General features: G+C 44.4%; 1 protein-coding gene across 38 annotated transcripts in view; it reads left to right on the top strand.

The window, feature by feature from the left end:
• The first annotated feature begins 650 nt into the window (after positions 1-650).
• LOC140197167 (uncharacterized) overlaps positions 651-21,593 on the top strand; it is a 132,221-nt gene continuing 111,278 nt past the window's right edge. For 31 of the 38 annotated variants that reach the window (XM_072257082.1, XM_072257081.1, XM_072257078.1 and 28 more), the window contains exons 1-7: positions 670-769; positions 8,660-8,729; positions 10,387-10,445; positions 11,136-11,190; positions 13,374-13,438; positions 14,726-14,809; positions 15,581-15,608. In XM_072257082.1, coding sequence (XP_072113183.1) covers positions 717-769; positions 8,660-8,729; positions 10,387-10,445; positions 11,136-11,190; positions 13,374-13,438; positions 14,726-14,809; positions 15,581-15,608 — 414 coding nt within the window. In that variant the 5' untranslated portion in view covers positions 670-716. Of the gene's footprint in view, positions 770-8,659; positions 8,730-10,386; positions 10,446-11,135; positions 11,191-13,373; positions 13,439-14,725; positions 14,810-15,580; positions 15,609-21,593 lie in introns of all 38 variants that reach the window. The other 7 variants (XM_072257052.1, XM_072257053.1, XM_072257047.1 and 4 more) reach the window with 6 other exon arrangements.

Here is a 21,593-nt window from a genome sequence, read left to right as displayed (position 1 = left end):
AGCAAATATAAACAAATAGCAATAAATAACAAGCATGCAATAACAAGATAAAGAGTCCTTAAAGTGAGACCGTCATTTGTGGGAACACCCGAAAGAGAATGAGTGCAGGTATCTCCGTTCGTTCAAGAGCCTGATGGTTGAGGGGTAATAACTGTTCTTGAACCTGGTGGTGCAGGTCAAGGCAGTTGTATCTTTTACCTGATGGCAAAGTGAGAAAAGAGCGTGGCCCAAGTGATGCTCTCTCTCTCACTCACGCTAACACAGGGTACGTGAAGAATCCTTACTCACCCTGAATTAACTGAAACAGGAGCTAGTGTAAAAAGCAAAAAGTTGCAGATGCTGCAAATCAGAAATAGAAGCATAAAATACTGGAAACACTCACAGGTGAGGCATGTTATGTGGTTCTGTTTATGAGATGATGTTTCTGTGAATGTGCATATCATCTGCAGTTTTACTGCTTCTCATCATTGACCTGTTCTGCTGCAGACACTGGTGTCTGTGGTAAGATCAGGGGCTTCTTTCACCTTCAGCAGTTGCTGCTTCATTCTGACGTTTGAGAACTTGTGGTTTATCTGTGTTATATGGGAAGACTGAATAACCACAGGTCCTTCTGATCACATGACATACAGCCTACAGACCTACCTGAGGATGTATAAAACCAGGACATCCCTCTGCACATTGCAGCTTCACTTGCCTGTGACTGCCTCTGCCGTGTCATGGCTCTATCACTCCTTCTACTCATCGTGCTGGCAGCAGCCGATGGCTTTCGGTGAGTATCATCGGTAATTACATGACTACACAGAGGTAAGCAGTATCAGAATGCAGAATATAGTGTAACAGTTACAGAGAAAGTGCAGTACAAGCAGACAATATGGTGCAAGACCCGTGATGTGCTGGATTGTGAGGTAAAGAGATGAAATTGATATCAGGTGGAAGCTCATCTTTATCATACAAGAGCTTTTGCTGGATGGACGTTGGGAGAAGAGAGAATGACTGGCTTGGAAGGTATCTTTAATGATTCTTGCTGCTTTCTGGAGATAGTGGGAAGTGTAAAAAGAATCCACGGAGGGGAGGTTGGTTTCCACATTGTGTTAAGGGGTTGTGGTTTTGGGCAGATCAGTTGCTATACCATGAGACTACAAGGTATAGGAACAGAATTGGGCCATTTGGCCCATCAAGTCTCCTCCACCATCTTATCATGGCTTATCCAATTTTCCTCTCTGCCCCAATCTTCTGCCTTCTTCCTGTATCCCTTCATACCCTGAGCAATCAAGAATCTATCCACCTCTGCCTTAAATATACATAAAGGCTTGGCCTCCACAGCTGCCTGTGGCAAAGAATTCCACAGATTCTCCATTCCGGCTGAAGAAATTCCTCCTCATCGCTATTCTGAAAGAGCGCCTCTCTATTCTGAGGCTGTGTCCTCTGATCTTAGACTCCCCCATCAAATGAAACATCCTCTCCACATCCACTTTATCAAGGCCTTTCACCATTCGATAGGTTTCAATCAGATCACCCCCTCATTCTTCTGAATTCTACTGAATACGTGCCCAGAGTCATGAGACAAGGTAGGAGCTGATGTATCCCTCCACTTCAACAAAATGGCCCTCCTAGCTATCAATGTAGCAAATGCAATAACATGTTGGTCAGACACAGAGATACCATGGATATTTTGAGGAATTATTCCAAACAGCACGGTTAATTTGTTAGGTTGTAAATTAATTTTAAGTGCTTTACTATTTTCCATCTGTCACTTTTTTGCCCATTCTTCCATTTTGTCTAAGTCCTGCTGCAATCACATTGCTTCTTCAGCACTACCTACCCCCTCCACCTTTCTTCATATCATCTTCAAACTTTGCCAAAAAGCCAACAATTCCATTATCTAAACCATTGACAAACAATGTGAAAAGCTGTGGTCCCAACACTGACCCCTGAGGAATACCACTAGTCACTGGCAGCCAACCAGAAAAGGCCCCTTGTTTTCCCATTTGCTGCCTCTTCCCTGTCAACCATTCCACTATCCATGACAGTATCTTTCCTGTAATATCATAGAATTTTATCTTGTTAAACAGCCTCAACAGTGGTACCTTATCAAAGACCGTCTGAAAATCCAATCCACTGCCTCTTCTCTGTCCACCTTGTTACTTCCTCGAAGAACTCTAACAGATTTGTCAGGCAAGATTTCCCCTTACAGAAACCATACCCACTGTGACTTATTTTATCATTAGTTTCCAAGTACCTCAGAACCTCATCCTTAATAATAGACTCCAACACTTTCCCAACCACTGAGGTTAGACTAACTGGCCTATAATTTCCTTTCTCCCTTCTCCCTTCTTAAAGAGTGGAGTGACACTTGCAATCTTCCAGTCCTCCAGGACCATGACAGAATCAAGTGATTCTTGAAAGATCATGACCAATGCATCTGTTATCTCTTCAGCAACCTCTCTTAGGACTCTGGGATGTAGTCCATCTGGTCCCGGTGGCTTATCCACCTTAAGGCCTTTAAGTTTGCCTAGTTCATTTTCCTTTGTAATAGCAATGGCCCTCACTCCTGCTCCCTGAAACTCACAGACCTCTGGAACACTGCTTGTGTCTTCCACATTGAAGTCAGATGCAAAGTTCTCATTAAGTTCATCTGCTGTTTCATTGTCCCTCATTACTACCTCACCAGCATCATTTTCCAGCAGTCTAATATAAAATCTCACCTCCTTTTACTCTTTATATAACTGAAAAAACTTTTGGTATCCTGTTTTATATTATTTACTAGTTTGCCCTCATGTTCCATCTTTTCACTTCTTATAGCTCTTTTAGTTGCCTTTTATTGGATTTTAAAAATTTCCCAATCAATGAGCTTCCCACTCACTTTTGCTACCATATTTGCCCTTTCCTTGGCTTTTATGCAGTCCTTAACTTCCTTTGTCAGCCATGGTTGCCTTGCCCTGTCACTTGAGAACAACTAGTGACTAGTGGGGTACCGCAAGGCTCAGTGCTGGGACCCCAGTTGTTTACAATATATATTAATGACTTGGATGAGGGAATTAAATGCAGCATCTCCAAGTTTGCGGATGACACGAAGCTGGGCGGCAGTGTTAGCTGTGAGGAGGATGCTAAGAGGATGCAAGGTGACTTGGATAGGTTGGGTGAGTGGGCAAATTCATGGCAGATGCAATTTAATGTGGATAAATGTGAAGTTATCCACTTTGGTGGCAAAAATAGGAAAACAGATTATTATCTGAATGGTGGCCGATTAGGAAAAGGGGAGGTGCAATGAGACTTGGGTGTCATTATACACCAGTCATTGAAAGTGGGCATGCAGGTACAGCAGGCGGTGAAAAAGGCGAATGGTATGCTGGCATTTATATCGAGAGGATTCGAGTACAGGAGCAGGGAGGTACTACTGCAGTTGTACAAGGCCTTGGTGAGACCACACCTGGAGTATTGTGTGCAGTTTTGGTCCCCTAATCTGAGGAAAGACATCCTTGCCATAGAGGGAGTACAAAGAAGGTTCGCCAGATTGATTCCTGGGATGGCAAGACTTTCATATGAAGAAAGACTGGATGAACTAGGCTTGTACTCGTTGGAATTTAGAAGATTGAGGGGGGATCTGATTAAAATGTATAAAATCCTAAAGGGATTGGACAGGCTAGATGCAGGAAGATTGTTCCTGATGTTGGGGAAGTCCAGAACGAGGGGTCACAGTTTGAGGATAAGAGGGAAGCCTTTTAGGACTGAGATTAGGAAAAACTTCTTCACACAGAGAGTGGTGAATCTGTGGAATTCTCTGCCACAGGAAACAGTTGAGGCCAGTTCATTGGCTATATTTAAGAGGGAGTTAGATATGCCCCTTGTGGCTAAAGGGATCGGGGGTATGGAGGGAAGGCTGGTGCAGGGTTCTGAGTTGGATGATCAGCCATGATCATAATAAATGGCGATGCAGCTCGAAGGGCCGAATGGCCTACTCCTGCACCTATTTTCTATGTTTTCTATGTAACTACTTCTGTGGAACATATCTATCCTGCACTTTGTGAATTATACCTAGAAACTTCAGCCATCTCTGCTCTGCCATCACCCCTGCCAGTATACTCCTCCAATCCACCTGGGTAAGTTCCCCTCTCATGCCTCTGTAATTCCCTTTATTCCATTGTAATACTGAAGCAAAGTACGCCAACTAGTGGAGAGGTGTCGCAGCAACAAACTTGCACTCAATGTCAGTAAGGCGAAAGAGCTGATTGTGGACTTCAAGAACGGTAAGATGAAGGAACACATACCAATCCTCATAGAGGGATCAGAAGTGGAGAGAGTGAGCAGTTTCAACTTCCTGGGTGTCAAGATCTCTGAGGATCTAACCTGGTCCCAACACACCGATGCAGTTATAAAGAAAGCAAGACAGTGGCTATCCTTCACTAGGAGTTTGAAGAGATTTGGCATGTCAACAATTACACTCAAAAGCATCTATAGATGTCCTGTAGAGAGCATTCTGACAGGCTGCATCACTGTCTGGTATGGTGGGGTTACTGCTCAGGACCAAAAGAACTGCAGAGAGTTGTAAGTCTAGTCAGCTCCATGTTGGGTACTAATAAACCCCGTGATAATAAACCTGATTCTGATTCTGATACATGTGACTTATGCTTCTCCCTGTCAGGTTGATGTACGAAGGCAATCATTATTATAATCACTACCTCCTAAGGGTTTTTTTTACGTTAAGCTCCCTAATAAGACCTGGGTTAGTGCAGAACACCCAGGTCTTATCAGGGAGCTTAACATAAAGATCGCCTTTCCCCAAGCAGGCTCAAGCACAAGCTGCTCTAAAAAGCCATCTCGTAGGCACACAACAAATTCCCTCTCTTACAATCTGACACCAAGCTGATTTCCCCAGTCCCCTTGCATACTGAAGTCCCCCCACTATAATTGTGTCATTACCCTTATTACATGCCTTTTCGAGCTCCCTTTGCAATCTCAACCCCACGTCTTGGCTACTATTTGGAGGCCTAGATAAGAGTCTCATAATGATTTTTTTTTACCCTTGCAATTTCTTAACTCCATCCACAAAGATTCAACATTCTCTGACCCTATGTCACCTCTTTCTGAAGATGTAGTTCCATCTCTTACCAACAAGGCCACATCACTGCCTCTGCCTTCCGGCCTGTCTTTTAGATGCAGTGTATATCCTGTGATGTTAAGCTCCCAACTGTGGCTTTCTTTCAGCCACAACTCAGTGATGCCCACATGTCATACACACCAATCTCTAAATGCGCCACGAGTCCACCCACCTTATTCCGAATGCTGTGCACATTTCAGTTCAGCACCTTAAGTCATGCATTCTTCATACTTTTGAATTTTGCCTCTTTGGTACAAGTTAACTCTTTGCTTTGTCTGCACTTCTACCCAATTATTGACTTGTCCTTCCTTACATTCATGTTACACCCATCATCTACTTGTAAACCTGCTGGGTCATCCTCAGCTCTATCATCTTGGTTCCTATCTCCCGGCCATATTAGTTAAACCACTCCCAATAGCTCTAGTAAATCTGCCCACAAGAAATTTGGTCCCGCTCAGATTCAAGCGCAATCATCTCTAAGAATCTTCTCTCTAGTTATGGTAAATTTACAGACTTTCTGATCCCTAATACCTTGAACTTCCATCACACTGCTAATGTCTTCCACAGTGAAGATTGACGCAAAATACTTATTTAGTTCATCCGCCATTTTGTTGTCCCCCGTTACTATTCTCCAGCATCATTTTCCAGTGGTCTGATATCCACTCATCTGTCTTTTATACTTAAGGTATCTGAAGAAATTTTTGATATTCTCTTTAATATTATTGGCTAGCTTGCCTTCCTCGGCGTCCACATCTCGGCTGACCTCACCTGGACTGCCCACATCTCTTATCAGGTGGGGAAGGCCCAACAGAGGCTCTACTTCCTAAGGAAGCTAAAGCACGCTCTCCTCCCTCATCACCTGCTGATCAACTTCTATCGGACAACTATAGAGAGCCTCCTGACGTATTGCTGTGCAGTGTGGTTTGCCAGCTTCACAGAACAGAACAGGAAGGACTTGCAGCGGGTGGTGAGGGTAGCAGAGCGGGTTATTGGCACAACATTACCCTCCCTCAGAGACATTTATACTGGCAGACTTCAAAAGAAGGCTACTTGTATTTCAAAGGATCCCACTCATCCTGGACATCACCTGTTTTCCCCTCTACCTTCTGGGAAGAGATACAGAGCATTAAGGACGAAAACAAAGAGACTCCTTAACAGCTTCTACCCACAAGCAGTGAAATGTATAACACCTCCTTCCCTTCTCCTGCCCCCCTCCTAAGACGGCGGCAGTTAAATGCATCACACTTCCAGGAATGGCAGGTGTGCAATAGTCCTACACCCCCATCCATATATTATTAATTTTGGACTGCACTCCTGAGGTTTTAGAGTTTATTTTATGTATATATTCTTTGTCATGCTGCAAAACGTTGAGCTGCTAAACTGTGCTTCATTGCTGCACAACAATGACAATAAAGATATTCTTCTTCTAACAGCTCTTTTAGTTGCCTTCTATTGGCTTTTAAAAGCTTCCCAATCCTCTAACTTCCCTCTAATTTTTGCTCTATTTTCTGCCCTCTCTTTGGCTTTTATGTTGGCTTTGACTTCTCTTTTCAGCCACAGTTGTGACATCTTTCCTTTAGAATCCTTCTTCCTTGTTAGCATGTATATGTCCTGTGCCTTCCAAATTCCTTCCAGGTATTCCAGCCATTGCTACTCTGCCATCATCCCTGCCAGTGTTCTTTTCCCATCAATTCTGACCATCTCCTCTCTCATGCCTTTGTAATTTCCTTTACTCCACTGCAATACTGATGCATCTGACTTTGGGTTCTCCTTCTCAAATTTCAGGGTGAATTCAATCGTGTTATGATCACTTTTCCCTCAGTGTTCTTCTACCTTCAGCTCTCCAATCAATTCTGGTTCCTTGCACAACACCCAATAGCTGATCCCCCTGTGGGCTCAACCACAATCTGCTCTAAAAAGCCATCTTCTAAACACTTCTGAAAAATTCATCCCCCTGGAATACAGCACCAACCTGAGTTTCCCAATCTACCTGCATGTTGAAATCCCCTGTGACTATTGTAACATTGCCCTTTTGGCATACTTTTCTATCTTTCTTTGTAATTTGTAGGCCACATCTGGCCATTTACTAAGTTGTTCTGGGTTTTGTCCACCCATTGATCCAAACCTGCTCTGAGGTACCTGCTCTGGACTTCTAAAATTCTCCACAAATCTCCCTGTCCTGACCGTTTCCTATTTGAAACTTGCTGCTCTAATTCTAGCCTCATGCTCATTCCCATATTTCATTGCATTTCCATTGGCGACCTTGCCAGCAGTTCCCAATCTGTTGGAATACCTTCCTGTAGTAGTGACACTGTCGGGGTAGCCTCAAGCACATGGGCAGAGCTGTCCTTGAGATGTTCTTCAGGTCCATGCAGATCTCTCGACATAGCAGCACAGGAGAAGTGGAGAGGTAGAACCATACAGTACAGGAACAGGCCCTTCAGCCCACCAGATTTGTGCCAAGCACGGAGTAAATCCAGTTCCATCTGTATCCCTCAGTATTCTGCCTGTTCATGTGGCTGCCAAAAGGCTCCTCAACGTTCCTATTGTATTAGTGGAGATACTGTCACTGTTCAGATATGACCCAAGTGCAGAGAGAGATGCACTGAAACCAGTCAATAGTTCACAGGCTTTAATGTGAATAGATTTGTAGGCAAAGGAAAACAATAAATGCTAGGCCAAACAGGGCCGTTAACTAAAACTCTCAAATGGAAAGTGAAGCAATACTGTGGCTGAAGAAAATAGCTAAATATTAAATTAATACTTCCAGTCTTCGGCATCATTTGACTCAACAGTCCAGTTTCTCAGGCAAGGCCGAAGGCACGCAAGCAGCGTAATGCGGTGAAAAGAATGGAGTTAAATATCATCACAATGAAATAATTGGCTGACAGGTGCATATTCATGAGCGCAATTGCAGAATCCGCTGCTCTGCTGAATCGTGGTTGTGACGGATACAGGGTGCTGGAGGAGAGGGAATCGCTGAGGGACTGAGTGAGGGAGTTGATTACCTGTCACTGATACAGTTGAGGTCACAGATACCGTTGTGGGAAGTCGTGTGAACCCGAGGTAAGGATGGCTCTTCAGCACTTACATGGAGCTGTCCTATTTTCAGTCCCATTCAGCCTCTTCCTCAGCACTTCCCAATACACTGATATCTGTATTCCTGCTTCCTGCACTCATTGAGAATGTAAATATTTCACTATCTCTCCTGCCAGTTTGGATTGTACTCCCACCTGCACCTCGTCCCTTCCCTTTGACATTGTCTATCTGTGCTGCACTTTCTCTGTGGATGATCTACTTCATTCTGAGTTCTGTTACTGCCTCAGTATGCTATGTCTTGAAATGATCTGTCAAGCTTACACTGTACCTCAGTGATACAATGACAAAGCAGCCCCAGTTCCACCTCTGGGTTACTGAGTACGAGTCCTTTGCAGAGGACCCACATCAGCGCTGGTGAATGCCAGTTCTAGCAGTGGTGATGATAAACTGTTGTTCTATCTACCAGCACTTCCTCGTGCAGCCAGCTCACAGATCCAGTAACGTTTCAATCTGGTTTTACAGAATTTCCAACCTGTTCCAGCAGCAGTCCGATAATATTCTGGCAGTGCAATGGCCTCCAAACGTCTGTCGGGTAGGTGGAATCATTTGTGTACAAATCTGAGTGCCTGAACAGCGAGCGCCTGCAAACAGTGGCTGTTGTAGAGATCAGTGTACGAGACAGACAAGTTGGATGAAAATGTCGGTGATGTAGCAGACAGTGAAGAACTTTGTCTAAAGTTACAACAGGAACTAGATCAACTGGGAAAGTGGGCCAAGAAATGACGGATGGCATCTCACTTGGAGAAGTGAGTAATTGCCCCCCTCACCTTTATGCATGCCCTCGTGTAATTGACAACTACCCTGTCTATGCCTTTCACAATTTTATAACCTTCTATCAGCCTCCAACTCACCAGAGAAAGCAAACTGAGTATGTCCAAGCTCCTAGCTGCTAATCCAAGCAGTACCCTAGAAAACCGCTCTGCACTCTCTCCAAAGCCTTCACATCCTCCTTGTACTGAGGTCAATAGAATTGCACTCAATACTGTGTGCTGCCCAAGCAAGGGTTTATATTGCTGCAGCATAACTTCCTGACTCAAACTCAATACCCTGATCAATGTCATACGCCAGCTTAGCCACCTGTTTACTGACATGACCACTGTTAAGTGAAGACTCTGAGATCCCTCTGTACATGAGTACTGTCAACGGTCTTGATCTTAACTGGATTTCCCTTGGCGTTTGACCTCCCCAGGAAAAACACCTCACACTTGCTCAGATTAAACTCCATCTGCCATTTTTCTGCCCAGATCTACAGATGATCTATATTCTGTTGTATCCTTTGATGGCTCACGACACTGTCCACAACTCCAGCAATCTTTTTGATATTTGCAAACTTACTGACCCACTCACCTACATTTTCATCCAAGTCATTTCTGCACATCACAAGTAACAGAGGCCCCAGAAATTGAATCAGCTTTATTATTATAGTTTTACATGATGTGAAATTTTCTGTTTTTATATAGTGCAAAGACATAAAATGACCACAGATTGTAAAATAAATGGTGATAAGAGGAACTTACAGGAAGTTACCCGGCCTTACCTCACTGGGAGCAGGCTCATCCTCAGCCTCTGCTCGCCGAAGCCTCTTGAGTTTTCTTCAGGCATTGTCTCTTGAAGGTGTCTTTGATAATGGGGAGGGTTGTGACTCTGCTGGAATCTGCAATTCCACTGGACAGGACCTCCAGCAGAATAACAGCCTCCATCACTACCCTGCAATTGCTGTGGGCAAACCAGTTTCAAATCCAAACGAACAAGTCTCTGTGCATCTTAGCCTTCTGGATCAGCCTACCATGAGGAACCTTGTCAAGAGCCTGACTAAAGGTCTTACTGAGCACAGTCACACCAGAGTTTTATAGAGCTGCAACATACCTCATGCCGTTGCACTCCTTCCTCAACACTGGATACACCACTTCAGTTTAGGTGAAAGGTGAAATATTTAGCAGGAATCTGAGAATTAATTTCTTCACTCAGAGGGTGGTGCAAGTGGGAACGGGCAGCCACCGGAAGTGGTAGATGGAAGTTCAATTGTAACACTTAAGAGAAGTTTAGATGGATAGGGGGGATATGGAAGGACCAGGTTGGCATGAACTAGAATGGCCACCAGACCTGTTTCTCTGATGAAGTGCTGTTTTCCTGGCCTTGGTGTTCATCCATTTCTTGTCAGTGACAAGTTTCCTTCCTTGTCTTTCCAGGTTAAAAATTGGAGCGGCCCAGGTTGTGCCTTTGATTACTGGACCATCCACGGCTGGTGGTAACTGTCTCCTTACGCGGAAGGACTTGAGCAAAGGTTCAGGGGTTCTGGGGTAAATCAGTGCCGGTGTTGGGCTGTGCTCTGGAGTATGGGCTTTACTGAGCCTGGATATCAGTACCAGAATAACCGCTGTTTCTCCAGCTGCTCAGCCTGCACCTGAGCAAAGACTCCTTATCTCCGTCTTAAACAGCCAGCTCTTAATCCAAAAACTGTCCCTGCTGCTCGATTTTCCCCAAAGGGGAAGAGTCAACTCAACACCACCTGTTTGTCACACTCCGAACTTTGTCTGGTCAATAAAATCACCTCTCATATTTATAAACTCGAGTGAGTACAGGCCCAACAACTCAACTTCATATGTCAACCCCAATCAACCCATGAACTTTTTCCATACAGACACGTCCCCGCTTAACTAGAGAGACCAGGGTTCTGAGTGTGACCTCATCGAAGATGTAGAGTTGGAGCAAGACTTCCCGACTCCTGTCCTTCAAAACCCACCTGACAGTCTAGATCCCAGTATCCAGCTGCCCCCATTGCTCTGAACTGTGTAGGAGCATTGTGGTGGCAACTGAGCCCTTCATCCCTGAGACCTGAGACAGAACACGAAGTGCTGTCCCTGTAAGTAAATGCCAGCAAAGTGCAGGAATTCTTCAGCTTGGAATCAGCACCTCACCCTATCCTTTTATCTTCCAGGCCCCTTAAGGCTACCGAAAAGGACAAGGGCGATTTCAGCATGACTGAAATAGAGGTCAGTATATACAATCAGCGTTGATTCACAAAATCTCGGGTTTTAGGACTGGACACAACACACTATCACACAGGTTACTGGTCAGTTTATCAACAGGCCAGTTGGGTTACTCAAATCACACAACATCAGGATAAGTCGTGAGTTCTGGTCACTGGTCACTGGTCCATTTTACACAGCAACCTTGAACTCAGTCCCAGCTCTCTGTGATTCTGTACATAAATCCCTGAGTCACTGGGAATGGTTCACTCAGTAATAAGAGTCATAGCACAGACTTCAAACCCGCTTGTCCGTGCCAACCACGTTGCCTACATAAGCCAGTCCCATTTGTCAGTCTTTGGCCCATATCCCACTAAACCTTTCCAATCCATGTCCCTGTCTGAATGTCTTAAATGTTGTAATTGTACCTTTCACCAGGCCTAGAAGCTCCCAGAGACATAGAGAGCCACAATGCAGAAACAGGCTCTTTGACCCATCTAGTCAGAGCCTGCCTGGTCCTGTCTGCCTGCACCAGGACCGTGTTCTGTCATCCTCCTCTCATCTATTTACCTGTCCAAACTTCCCTTATGTAGTGACTGAACCCACATCTACCACCTTAGAGAGGGTGCAGAGGAGATTTCCCAGGATGGTGTCTGGATTTAAGAGCATGTCTTATTAGGAGATGTTCAGTGAGTTGGGGCTTTTCTCTTTGAAGCAAAGGAGAATGAAAAATGACTTGATAGAGGTGTACAAGATAGTAAGAGACATAGACAGAGTGGACAGCCAGGATTTTTCCCAGTTATGGAAATGGCTAATACAAAAGAGTATAATTTTAAAGGGATTGAACAAAAGCATGGGGCGGGGGGTGGCCAGAGGTATTTTTTTACACAGTCTGATAGGTGTGTGTGAGGTGCCAGGGGTGTTGTAGAGGCAGATCCATTTGGGACATTTAAAATACTTAGATAAGCACATAGGTGAAAGAAAAATTGGTGGTAATCTGGGTGGGTAGAGTTAGATTGATCTTGGAGTAACTTAAAAGATTGGCAGAACATCATGAGCCAAAGGGCCGATACTGTGCTCTACTGTCATATGTTCTATCAGTAACAGGAACAGGCTCTACAGCCGGCAACGTTGTGTCAAACTTATTAACTAGTAGTTAAATACCCAATAAAAACTAATCCCTTCTGGCTACAGAGTGTCTCTATCCCTCTATTCTCCATGTACTCACGCGCCTGATGAACATCCCCTTAAACAGCTCTATCATATTTGCCCCCACCATCACCCCAGCAGCACATTCCAGACACCCAACATGTTCTGTGTATTTTTTAAACTTGCCCAGCACATCTCATTTGAACTTGACCCTTCTCACCTTAAATGAATGTCCGGCAATATTAAAAAATGTAGACCTTGTTTTAGAGAAGCTGTCCACTCTATCTGTGCCTTTCATTATTTTACAAGCTTCTATGAGCTCTCCCTCAGCCTCTGCCATTCTAGAGAAAACAGTTCTTGTCCAACCTGTCCTTACACAGTCTAATAAATTCTGCCCAATCTAATAAGATCTTCCCAGTCTATGCGAACACACTTCGATCGTTTCCTCTTGAACACCAAAGGCAGAGGGAATCTCTGAAATTATGGAAGGCGCAGATAGACAGTGAGAGTGTGGAAATATCAAATACTAGAGGACTTTGCGTTATGGTAAGGGGGAGTTTGAAGGAGTTCTGCACAAGACGGGGATGCCTGGGATGTGCTAGCATGGAGGCAGAAACAATAACATTTAAGAGGTATTTTGATGGGCACAGCTTGGAGGGACACAGACCATGTGTAGACAGACGGATTAGTCAGATTGGCATCATTGTTGACATGGTCATCGTTGGCTGAGGGACCAGTTCCGTGTTGTTTTTCTCCATGCTCTATTGGGTTAAGTTGAATGGATGACATTTTAAAGGGGCTCGGAGGAGTAAGTTTTTAGTTACACAGAGAGGGGTAAATATCTGGAGCATGCTGTCAGAGGCAATGCTGTGGTGGAATCAGATATAATCAACATTTAACATATATCTGGACATAGGACCATGATAAGTATATTCACCCCGAACCAATTAATCATATTCCAGGTTGTCACTCAGCTTTAGATATCTATTCTTCCCTTTCTTTTACTTTGATTTAGTATTTCATTTGAGTCCTTACTCAAACTGTCAATTTATTTTCAGGATCTCACAGACAACATGGAGCAAGTTTGGCCACAACTGTCTGGCGAAAACAATGAGGGATTCTGGTACGTACTTGATAAATGGCCTCCTGTACACAACCCAAATGTCTTCAATTAATGTACAGTTTCAGACTCAGCATTGAACCAAGGATTTATTTCACATAACAGAGGAAATAAGGGCAGGACCATGCCATTTGGCCCATCTAACTATCACAAACTGTCCACTGGCCTGATTAAACCTTCAGACAACATTCCAGCCTGCCATTCACAGCCACATTTCTCTTAACTTGATTCTCAACATACAAACGCTTCCATTAGATTCCAGTCTATAACTCTTGCTCAGTACTAAAGTCCAAAATGCTGGAAAGCTCAGCAGGTCAGACAGCATCTGTAGATAGAGAAGCACTTAAAATGGCACGTCCTTTGTCAGAAATGGGAAAAAAATCTCAGTAGCAGGGAGTTTGAAAAGTCCTTTTTGGGCAAGTATTTGTTAGTTTTCTTGATGACAGGTTGAGCAGTAAATAAAAGGACAGTCCCTGTATCAGAGTGGCAGTTCAGAGCAGGCCTGCTCTGAGGTGGAGGTGTTACTGATAGGCTGAAGTGTGAGCAGCAGGAACTTTAACAATTCCACTGGTTTGCGAAGGTAGTAAAGGCGGTCAGTGGATGCTCTGCTCCTCCTGTGAAATGTGGGAGATCAGAAAATGGTGTTGTGTCCCTGAAGGCTACATCTGCAGGAAATGTGTGCAACTGCAGCTCCTCCCAGACCACGTAGACCAGGTGGAGCAGCAGCTGGACTTGGAGGCAAAGGGAGTTATAGACAGGAGTCTGGATATGGTAAGTGTAGTCCCTGTGGCCTGTCTATGTGTGCCCTATGTTCACACTGTTCCCTGTGTATGGATTATATATGTGCATGTGGGCACGTGGCCAAGTGATTAAGGCATTCCACTAGCGATCTGAAGGTTGTGAGTTCGAGCCCCAGCCGAGGCAGCCCATTGTGTCCTTGAGCAAGGCACTTAACCACACATTACTCTGCGACGACACTGGTGCCAAGCTGTATGGGTCCTAATGCCCTTCCCTTGGACAACGTCGGTGTCGTGGAGAGGGGAGACTTGCAGCATGGGCAACTGCAGGTCTTCCATACAACCTTGCCCAGGCCTGTGCCCTGGAGAGTGAAGATTTTCCACGCGCAGATCCATGGTCTCGCAACACTAACGGATGCCTTTACTTTACTATGTCTTGTGTGCACATAGACCCCATCTTCCCTGTGATCCGTACTTTCAGCCACGCTTCCAGTCCTGTAACACCACAAACTGTGTGTTAAAACATTGCTGATCTTTTTCTCTCTCTCACTAGGAAATATGAGTGGGATAAACACGGAAAGACTGCGGGCTTAGCAGTACATGACTACTTCGAGAAAGCACTGGGCTACTTCAACAAGTGAGGACTTGATTTGTATATCTCACCAACTCACAACTCCCCTCCGTGCTCCTCATTCCCAACCCTACCGCCAACCTAATGACCCCACCAAAGGTCCGATTACAGGGCATTAAGAAACACCCCTCAGTGATAAGAAGAAATACTCAGCACATGTGGTGTATTCAGTGTGAGCTGAACGGTAGACATGGATTTCACAGAGTGAACACAGCAGTGTCAACAGTGGAGCTCATTAGAAGAGGAAGTGGGGAGGCAGGGAGAGTGAAAGAGAGACGGCTGTGAGGGGGCGGGGGAGAGAGAGAGAGAGAGATGGCTGTGAAGGAGGGAAAGATGGAAGGAGGGAGACAGAGAGAAAGAGCGGGAGAGCTGTGGAGGGAAGAGAGCAAGACAAGGTGAGAACGACAGCAAATAGAGACAGACCCACTGAGAGAGAGAGAGACTGAAGGAGACAGGTTGATGCAGAGAAGGGAGCTGGAGGGACTGAAGGTGCCGGGCAGAGCAAACAAATCCAGCAAAGAGAAAGATGAGAGGTGCAAAATACGTGAAAAAGCGAGAAGGGGAGAGAGAGAGGCAGACGGATGGGGAGAATGAGAGGGAAACTGTGCAACAGAAAGTCAGAGAGGGAGGGTGTGTGTTGTAGGAATAAGCAAAGGAGTCTCAATTAGACATAAAGTGTGACAACTGAGGGAGAGGGAATGATTGAAAGATGCATTTTTACTAACACTGAATGTCAATGTGCAGTGCAAGTAAAGATATTCTCTGTTTCTGTTACAGAGTTCTCGGAAACTGCACTAACCCTGAGGTGAGGCACTCTCTGTAATTGAGTTGAAGTGGTTTAAGTATTGCACAGGGCCACACCAGGAGTAGTCAGAACAGTACAGCACCTTTATTTAACTCATCCATACCTACTATATTGCCCATCCCAAATAGTTCATCTACAATCCTTGTGTCTGTCCAAGTGTCTTTCAAACGTTTTGCAATAACCATGGGGTGCAATGCTGTTACAGTTTGGGACATCAGAGTTTGAAGTTCAATTCCAGCACTATCTGTGTGGAGTTTGTCTGTCCTCCCCATGAATGCATGGGTTTCCTCCAGGTGCTCTGGTTCTTCCCCTACCCCCCCCCCCCCCGCCACAACAGTCCAACGACGTACTGGTTAGTGGAAAATTGTCCTGTGATTAGGCTACGGTTAAATCAGTGGTGCTGGGTAACGCGCCTCGTGAAGTTGGAAGGGCCTGTTGCACACTGTAACTCTAAATAACATTGTAATTGTACCCACCCCTATCACCCCTTTCACCGTACTCTGTGAAAGCATTTCCACTCGGGTCCCTTTTAATTCTCTCCTTTCTCACATTAAACCTGTGCCCTCTGGTTTTAGGCTCCTCTCTCCTGGGAAAAAGATCGTGACCATCCATCTAATCCACGCACCTCACACAAAATGCTGGAGGAACTCAACAGGCCAGGCAGCATCCATGGAGAAGAGTGAACAATAGACATTTCGGGCTGAGACCCTTTATCAGGACTGTCTACTGAGTTCCTCCAGCATTTTGTGTGTGTTGCTTTGACTTCCAACTTCTGCAGATTTTCTCTTGTTCAGGTCATTTATGCACCTCATGATTCTATAAACCTCCAAGGCCACCCTTCAGCCTCCTACACGCCAGGGTAAAACATTTCTACTTAAAAAACAATATCTCCAGCCCTGGTAACATCTCCATGCATCATTTTTAGATGCTTTCCATTTTAATGACATCTGTCCTGTCGCAGAGTGACCAGAACGGTACGAGCGTGGCCTACCATCACCTTGTTCTGCCTCATCTCCTGCTCCCAGTATTTTGACCAAAGAAAGCAAGCATCATCATCCCTACCTGTATCACCACCTTCAAGGAATTCTCTATTTGAATCTTCAGGTGTCTTTGCACTACAATATTCCCCAGAGTCCTAGCGTTTCCTGCCCTGGTTTATGCTATCAAAATGCAACAGCTTGCATTTATCTACATTAAACTCCATGTACCATTCGTTCTTCTACTGGCCCAGTTGATCAAGGTCCTTATGTAATGGATAACCTCCTCCACTCTGCACTATTCCAGCAATTTTAGTGTCATCTGCAAACTAACTGACCTTACCACCTATAATCCTCATCCAAGTTGTTCGTATAAGTGATGAGTAGCAGACCCAGCAATGATCCTTGTGGCAGCCCGCTGGTCTGAACCCTCTATCAGCCATACCAAGGCGATTTTATCTTCATTTGACGAGTTCACCTGAATCTCATGTGACCGAACTTTACAGACCACACGGTCTGTGGACTACATGGGGCCTTTCAAAAGGCCTTGCTAAACATGTAGACAATGTCTACCACCCTGTCCTCATCAACCTTCTCACCTCTTGATGAAACAATGAAATATGACAGAAAGGCTTTATGAAGCAGTGGTTAGGCCTCACTTGGAATATCGTGAGTAGTTTTAAGCCTTTTATCTTAGAAAGGATATTGTGACGCTGGAGAGTGTTCAAAGAATGTTCACACAAATTATTCCAGGATTGAATGGCTTGTCATATGAAGAGCGTTTGATGGCTCTAGGTCTATATTTTCCAGAATTCAGAGGAATGAGGGATAACCCAATTGAGACTTACTGAATGGTGAAAGGTTTTGATAGAGTGAATGTGTTTCCTTTGGAGGGAGAGCCCAGGACCAGAGGACGCAGCCTCAGAATAGAGGGGCGTACTTTTAGAACAAAGATGATGAAGAATCTCTTTAGCCAGAGAGTGGTGAATTTGTGGAATTCATTGGCACAGTCAACTGTGGAGATGAAGTATTTATATATAAATTTAAGGCGGAGGTTGATAGATTTTTGATTGGCCAGGGCATGAAGTGATACGGGAGAAAGGCAGGAAATTCGGGCTGAGATGAAAAATGGATCACCCCTGATGAAATGGTGGAGCAGACTCGATGGGCCAAATGGCCTAATTCTGCTCCTATAACTTGTGGTCTTATAGTGTAAACTGGCCAATAATATAAAGGAGGATACAAAAAGGTTTTTTTCCCAGATATATAAGGAGTAAAAGGGAAATCAGGGTGGATATCAGACTACTGGAAAATGACACTGGGAGCTAGTAATGGGAGACAAAGAAATGGAGGAGGAACTTAATAAGTATTTTGTGTCAGTCTTCACTGTGGAAGACTACCAGAATGTCACAAATATGAGAGTGTCAAGGGACAGAAGTGAGTGGTGTTGCTGTTACTAAGAACGTGCTTGAGAAGCTGAACTGTTTGAAGGTTGATAAGTCACCTGGTCTATATGGATGACACCCCAAAGTTCAGAACAAGGTAGCTGAAGAGATTATAGAGGCACTAATACTGATCTTTCAAGAATGAATAGATTCTGAGGACTAGAAAATTGCAGGAAGATTTTCTAATGCCGCACAGTAGGGTTTAAATTAGAGTTGCAGGGGGTTTGGAATAGCAGGAACCCGAGTGCCAGAACAGAGAGTGGAGAGGTTATGGAGACAGATGCTGGTAAGACCTCAGACAAAATCAGGAATCAAAAAGTTGAGCATGGTGTGACTAGTGTCCTGAGCTGCATGGATCACGATCTGGAAGTACGATATTGTAGCCATGAGTGAGACTTGGTTGCAGGAGGGGCGGAACTGGAGCTCAATATTCCAGGGTTCCATTTTTTTAGACGTGACAGAGTGGGTGGAATTAAAGGAAGAGAGGTGGTGCTGCTAGTCAGGGAAAATGTCACGGCCGTGCTCCATCAGGACAGACTGGAGAACTTGACTAACAAAGCGTTGTGGGTGGAACTGAGAAATAATAGGGCTATATTACAGACCACCCAACAATCTGAGGGATTTAGGGCAACAAATTTGTAGAGAAATTGCAAGAAACATGAGGTTGTTATTGCAGGTGATTTTAGCATTCCACATATTGACCGGGACTCTCAAACTGTCAATGGATTAGATGGGACGGAGTTTGTCAAATGTGTTCAGAAGTTTGTGTAGGGGAACACTGCATCTAGTAATCACAGTGCCATTAATTTCAAACTAAATGTTCAAAAAGATAGGTCTGGTCTGCCGGGTGAGATTCTAAATTGGAGAAAAGGCGATTTTGTTGGTATCAGATATGATCTGGCAAGTGTAGATTGAGACAGGCTGTTTTCTGGCAAAGGTGTACTTGGTAATGGGAGGCCTTCAAAAGTGAAATTTTGAGGGAACAAAGTTTGCATGTGTCTGTTGGAATAAAAGATAAAGATAACAAGTGTAGTGAACCTTGGCTTTCAGGAGATAGTGAGGCCGTTATTAAGAGAAAAAGGATGTGCACAGCAAGTATAGGCAGGTAGGAACAAATGAGATGCATTTGGAGTACAAGAAATGCAAGAGCACATTTATGAGAGAAATCAGGAAGGCCAGGAGAAGGAAAGAAGTTGCTTTCGCAGACAAGGTGAAGGAGAATTGTAAGGGATTCTACAGATGTTGAGAGTAAAAGGATTTGCAAGGGACAAGATTAGTCCACTGGAAAGTCAGAATGGTAATTCATGTGTGAAGCCAATCATTTTGTTGCATCTGTATTTACTTCGGAGTCTATGGAAGTGAGGAAAAGTGGCATCAACTTCATGGACCCTGTACAGATTATTGAGGAGGAGGTGTTTGCTATCCTGAGGCAAATCAGGGTGAATTAATTCCCAGTGCCTGACAAGGTGTTCCCTCAGACCCTATGGGAGACGAGTGCAGAAATTGCCGGGCCCTTGCAGAGATATTTCAAGCATCCTTAGCGGTAGGAGAGGTGCCAGAGGACTGGAGGATAGCCAATGTTTTTGACTGTTTAAGAAAGGCTCTAAACAGACACCAGGAAATTGTAGGCGGTGAGCCTGACGTCAGTTCTGGGAAAGTCATTGGAAGGTATTCCAAGGGACTGGATATGTAAGTATTTGGTTAACTGGATCAGCAACGTTCCAGGTGACACCGAGATTGGGGTGTAGTGAAAAGCAAAGAATACTATCATAGTTTGCAGAGGGATCTGCATCAACCGGAAAATGGACTGAAAAATGGCAGATTGAATTCAATGCAGACAAATGCAAGGTGTCGCACTTTGCTAGGACCAACCAGAGTAGGTCTTACACAGTGAATGGTAGGGCACTGAGGATTGTGACAAAATAAAGGGACCTGGGAATACAGGTCCATAATTCATTGAAAGTGGCATCACCATATGCTTTTGGCACATTGGCCTTTATAAATCAAAGTATTGAGTACAGAAGATGGGATGTTATGTTGAAGTTGTATAAGGTATTGGTGAGGCCTAATTTGAAGTATTGTGTGCAGTTTGTTGTCACCTACGTACAGGAAAGATGTAAATAAGATTGAAAGAGTACAGAGCAAATTTTCAAGAATGTTGCCGGGACTTGAGCATCTAAGGAAAGATTGAATAGGTTAGAACTTTATTCCCTAAAACATAGATTGAGGGGAGTTTGACAGAGGTATACAAAATTATGATTAGATTAGATTATGAGAACACTTAGTCCTCGTTTATTGTCATTTAGAAATGCATGCATTAAGAAATGATACAATGTTCCTCCAGAGTGATATCACAGAAAAACAGGACAAACCAAAGACTAACACTGACAGAACCACATAATTATAACATATAGTTACAGCAGTGCAAAGCAATACCATACTTTGATAAAGAACAGACCATGGGCTTGGTAAAAAAAAGTCTCAAAGTCCCGAGTCGATCAACTCCCGAGTCCCCGATAGCAGGCGGCAAAGGGAGAAACTCCTTACCATAAACCTCCAGGCACCAACAATTGCCGATGCATTGGAAGCAGCCGATCCCAGCCGACACTGAGTCTGTCCGTCCGAAAACTCCGAGCCTCTGACCAGCCCCTCCGATGCAGTCTCCCGAGTGCCTTCGACCTCGTCCCGGCCGCTGAAACAAGCAAAGCCGAGGATCAGGGCCTTTTCCTCTGGAGATTCCGGAGCACACAGTAACAGCGGCAGCGAAGCAGGCATTTCAGAAGTTTCTCCAGATGTTCCTCTGTACTCTCACGTCTGTCTCCATCAAATTAGAATTGTGCACGGTCCCCTACTTGACAAATAACAGACATCACCACCGAAGTGGCCGCGCGTGCTGCGTTGTGCCGCCACCATCTCCTCCTCCTCCTGAGGGGTATAGATATGGTAAATCAAGCAGGCTCATAAATGCCTTATAAAGCCTCACATTACATCCTTTCTTTTATATTCTAGTCCTCTCGAAATGAATGCTAATATTGCATTTATGTTCTTCATCAGCAACTTAACCTGAAAATTAACTTTTAAGGAATCCTACACAAGGACTCCCGAGTCCCTTTGCACCTTAATTTTTTGAACTTTCTCTCCATCTAGAAAATAGTCTGCGCTTTTATTTCTTATACCAAAGTGCATGACAATATAAGTCCCAACACTGTATTCATCTGCCATTCTTCTATTCTGCCAGAGTCCTTCTGTAGCCTCTCTGCTTCCTCACATCATCCACAAATTTGGCCACAAAGCCTTCATCCAAATCATTGACATAAAACAAAGAGAAATGGTCCCAAAATAGACATCTGTGGAACACCACTAGTCATCAGCATCCAACCAGGAAAAGCACCCTTTTATCCTTACTCTTTTCCTCTTGCCAATTAACCTATGTTCTATCCATGCTAGTACATTTCCTGTAATACCATGGGCTCTTGTTAAAAAGCCGCATGTGTGGCAGCTTGTCGAAGGCCTTCTGAAAATCCAAGTACACAACATCCACTAATTCTCCTTTGTTAATCCTG

Source organism: Mobula birostris, chromosome 5 (genome assembly GCF_030028105.1).
Source record: "Mobula birostris isolate sMobBir1 chromosome 5, sMobBir1.hap1, whole genome shotgun sequence".
NCBI lineage: Eukaryota > Metazoa > Chordata > Chondrichthyes > Myliobatiformes > Myliobatidae > Mobula > Mobula birostris.
Note: the sequence above shows the minus strand (reverse complement) of the source record. Positions and strands in the feature narration are given on the sequence as shown.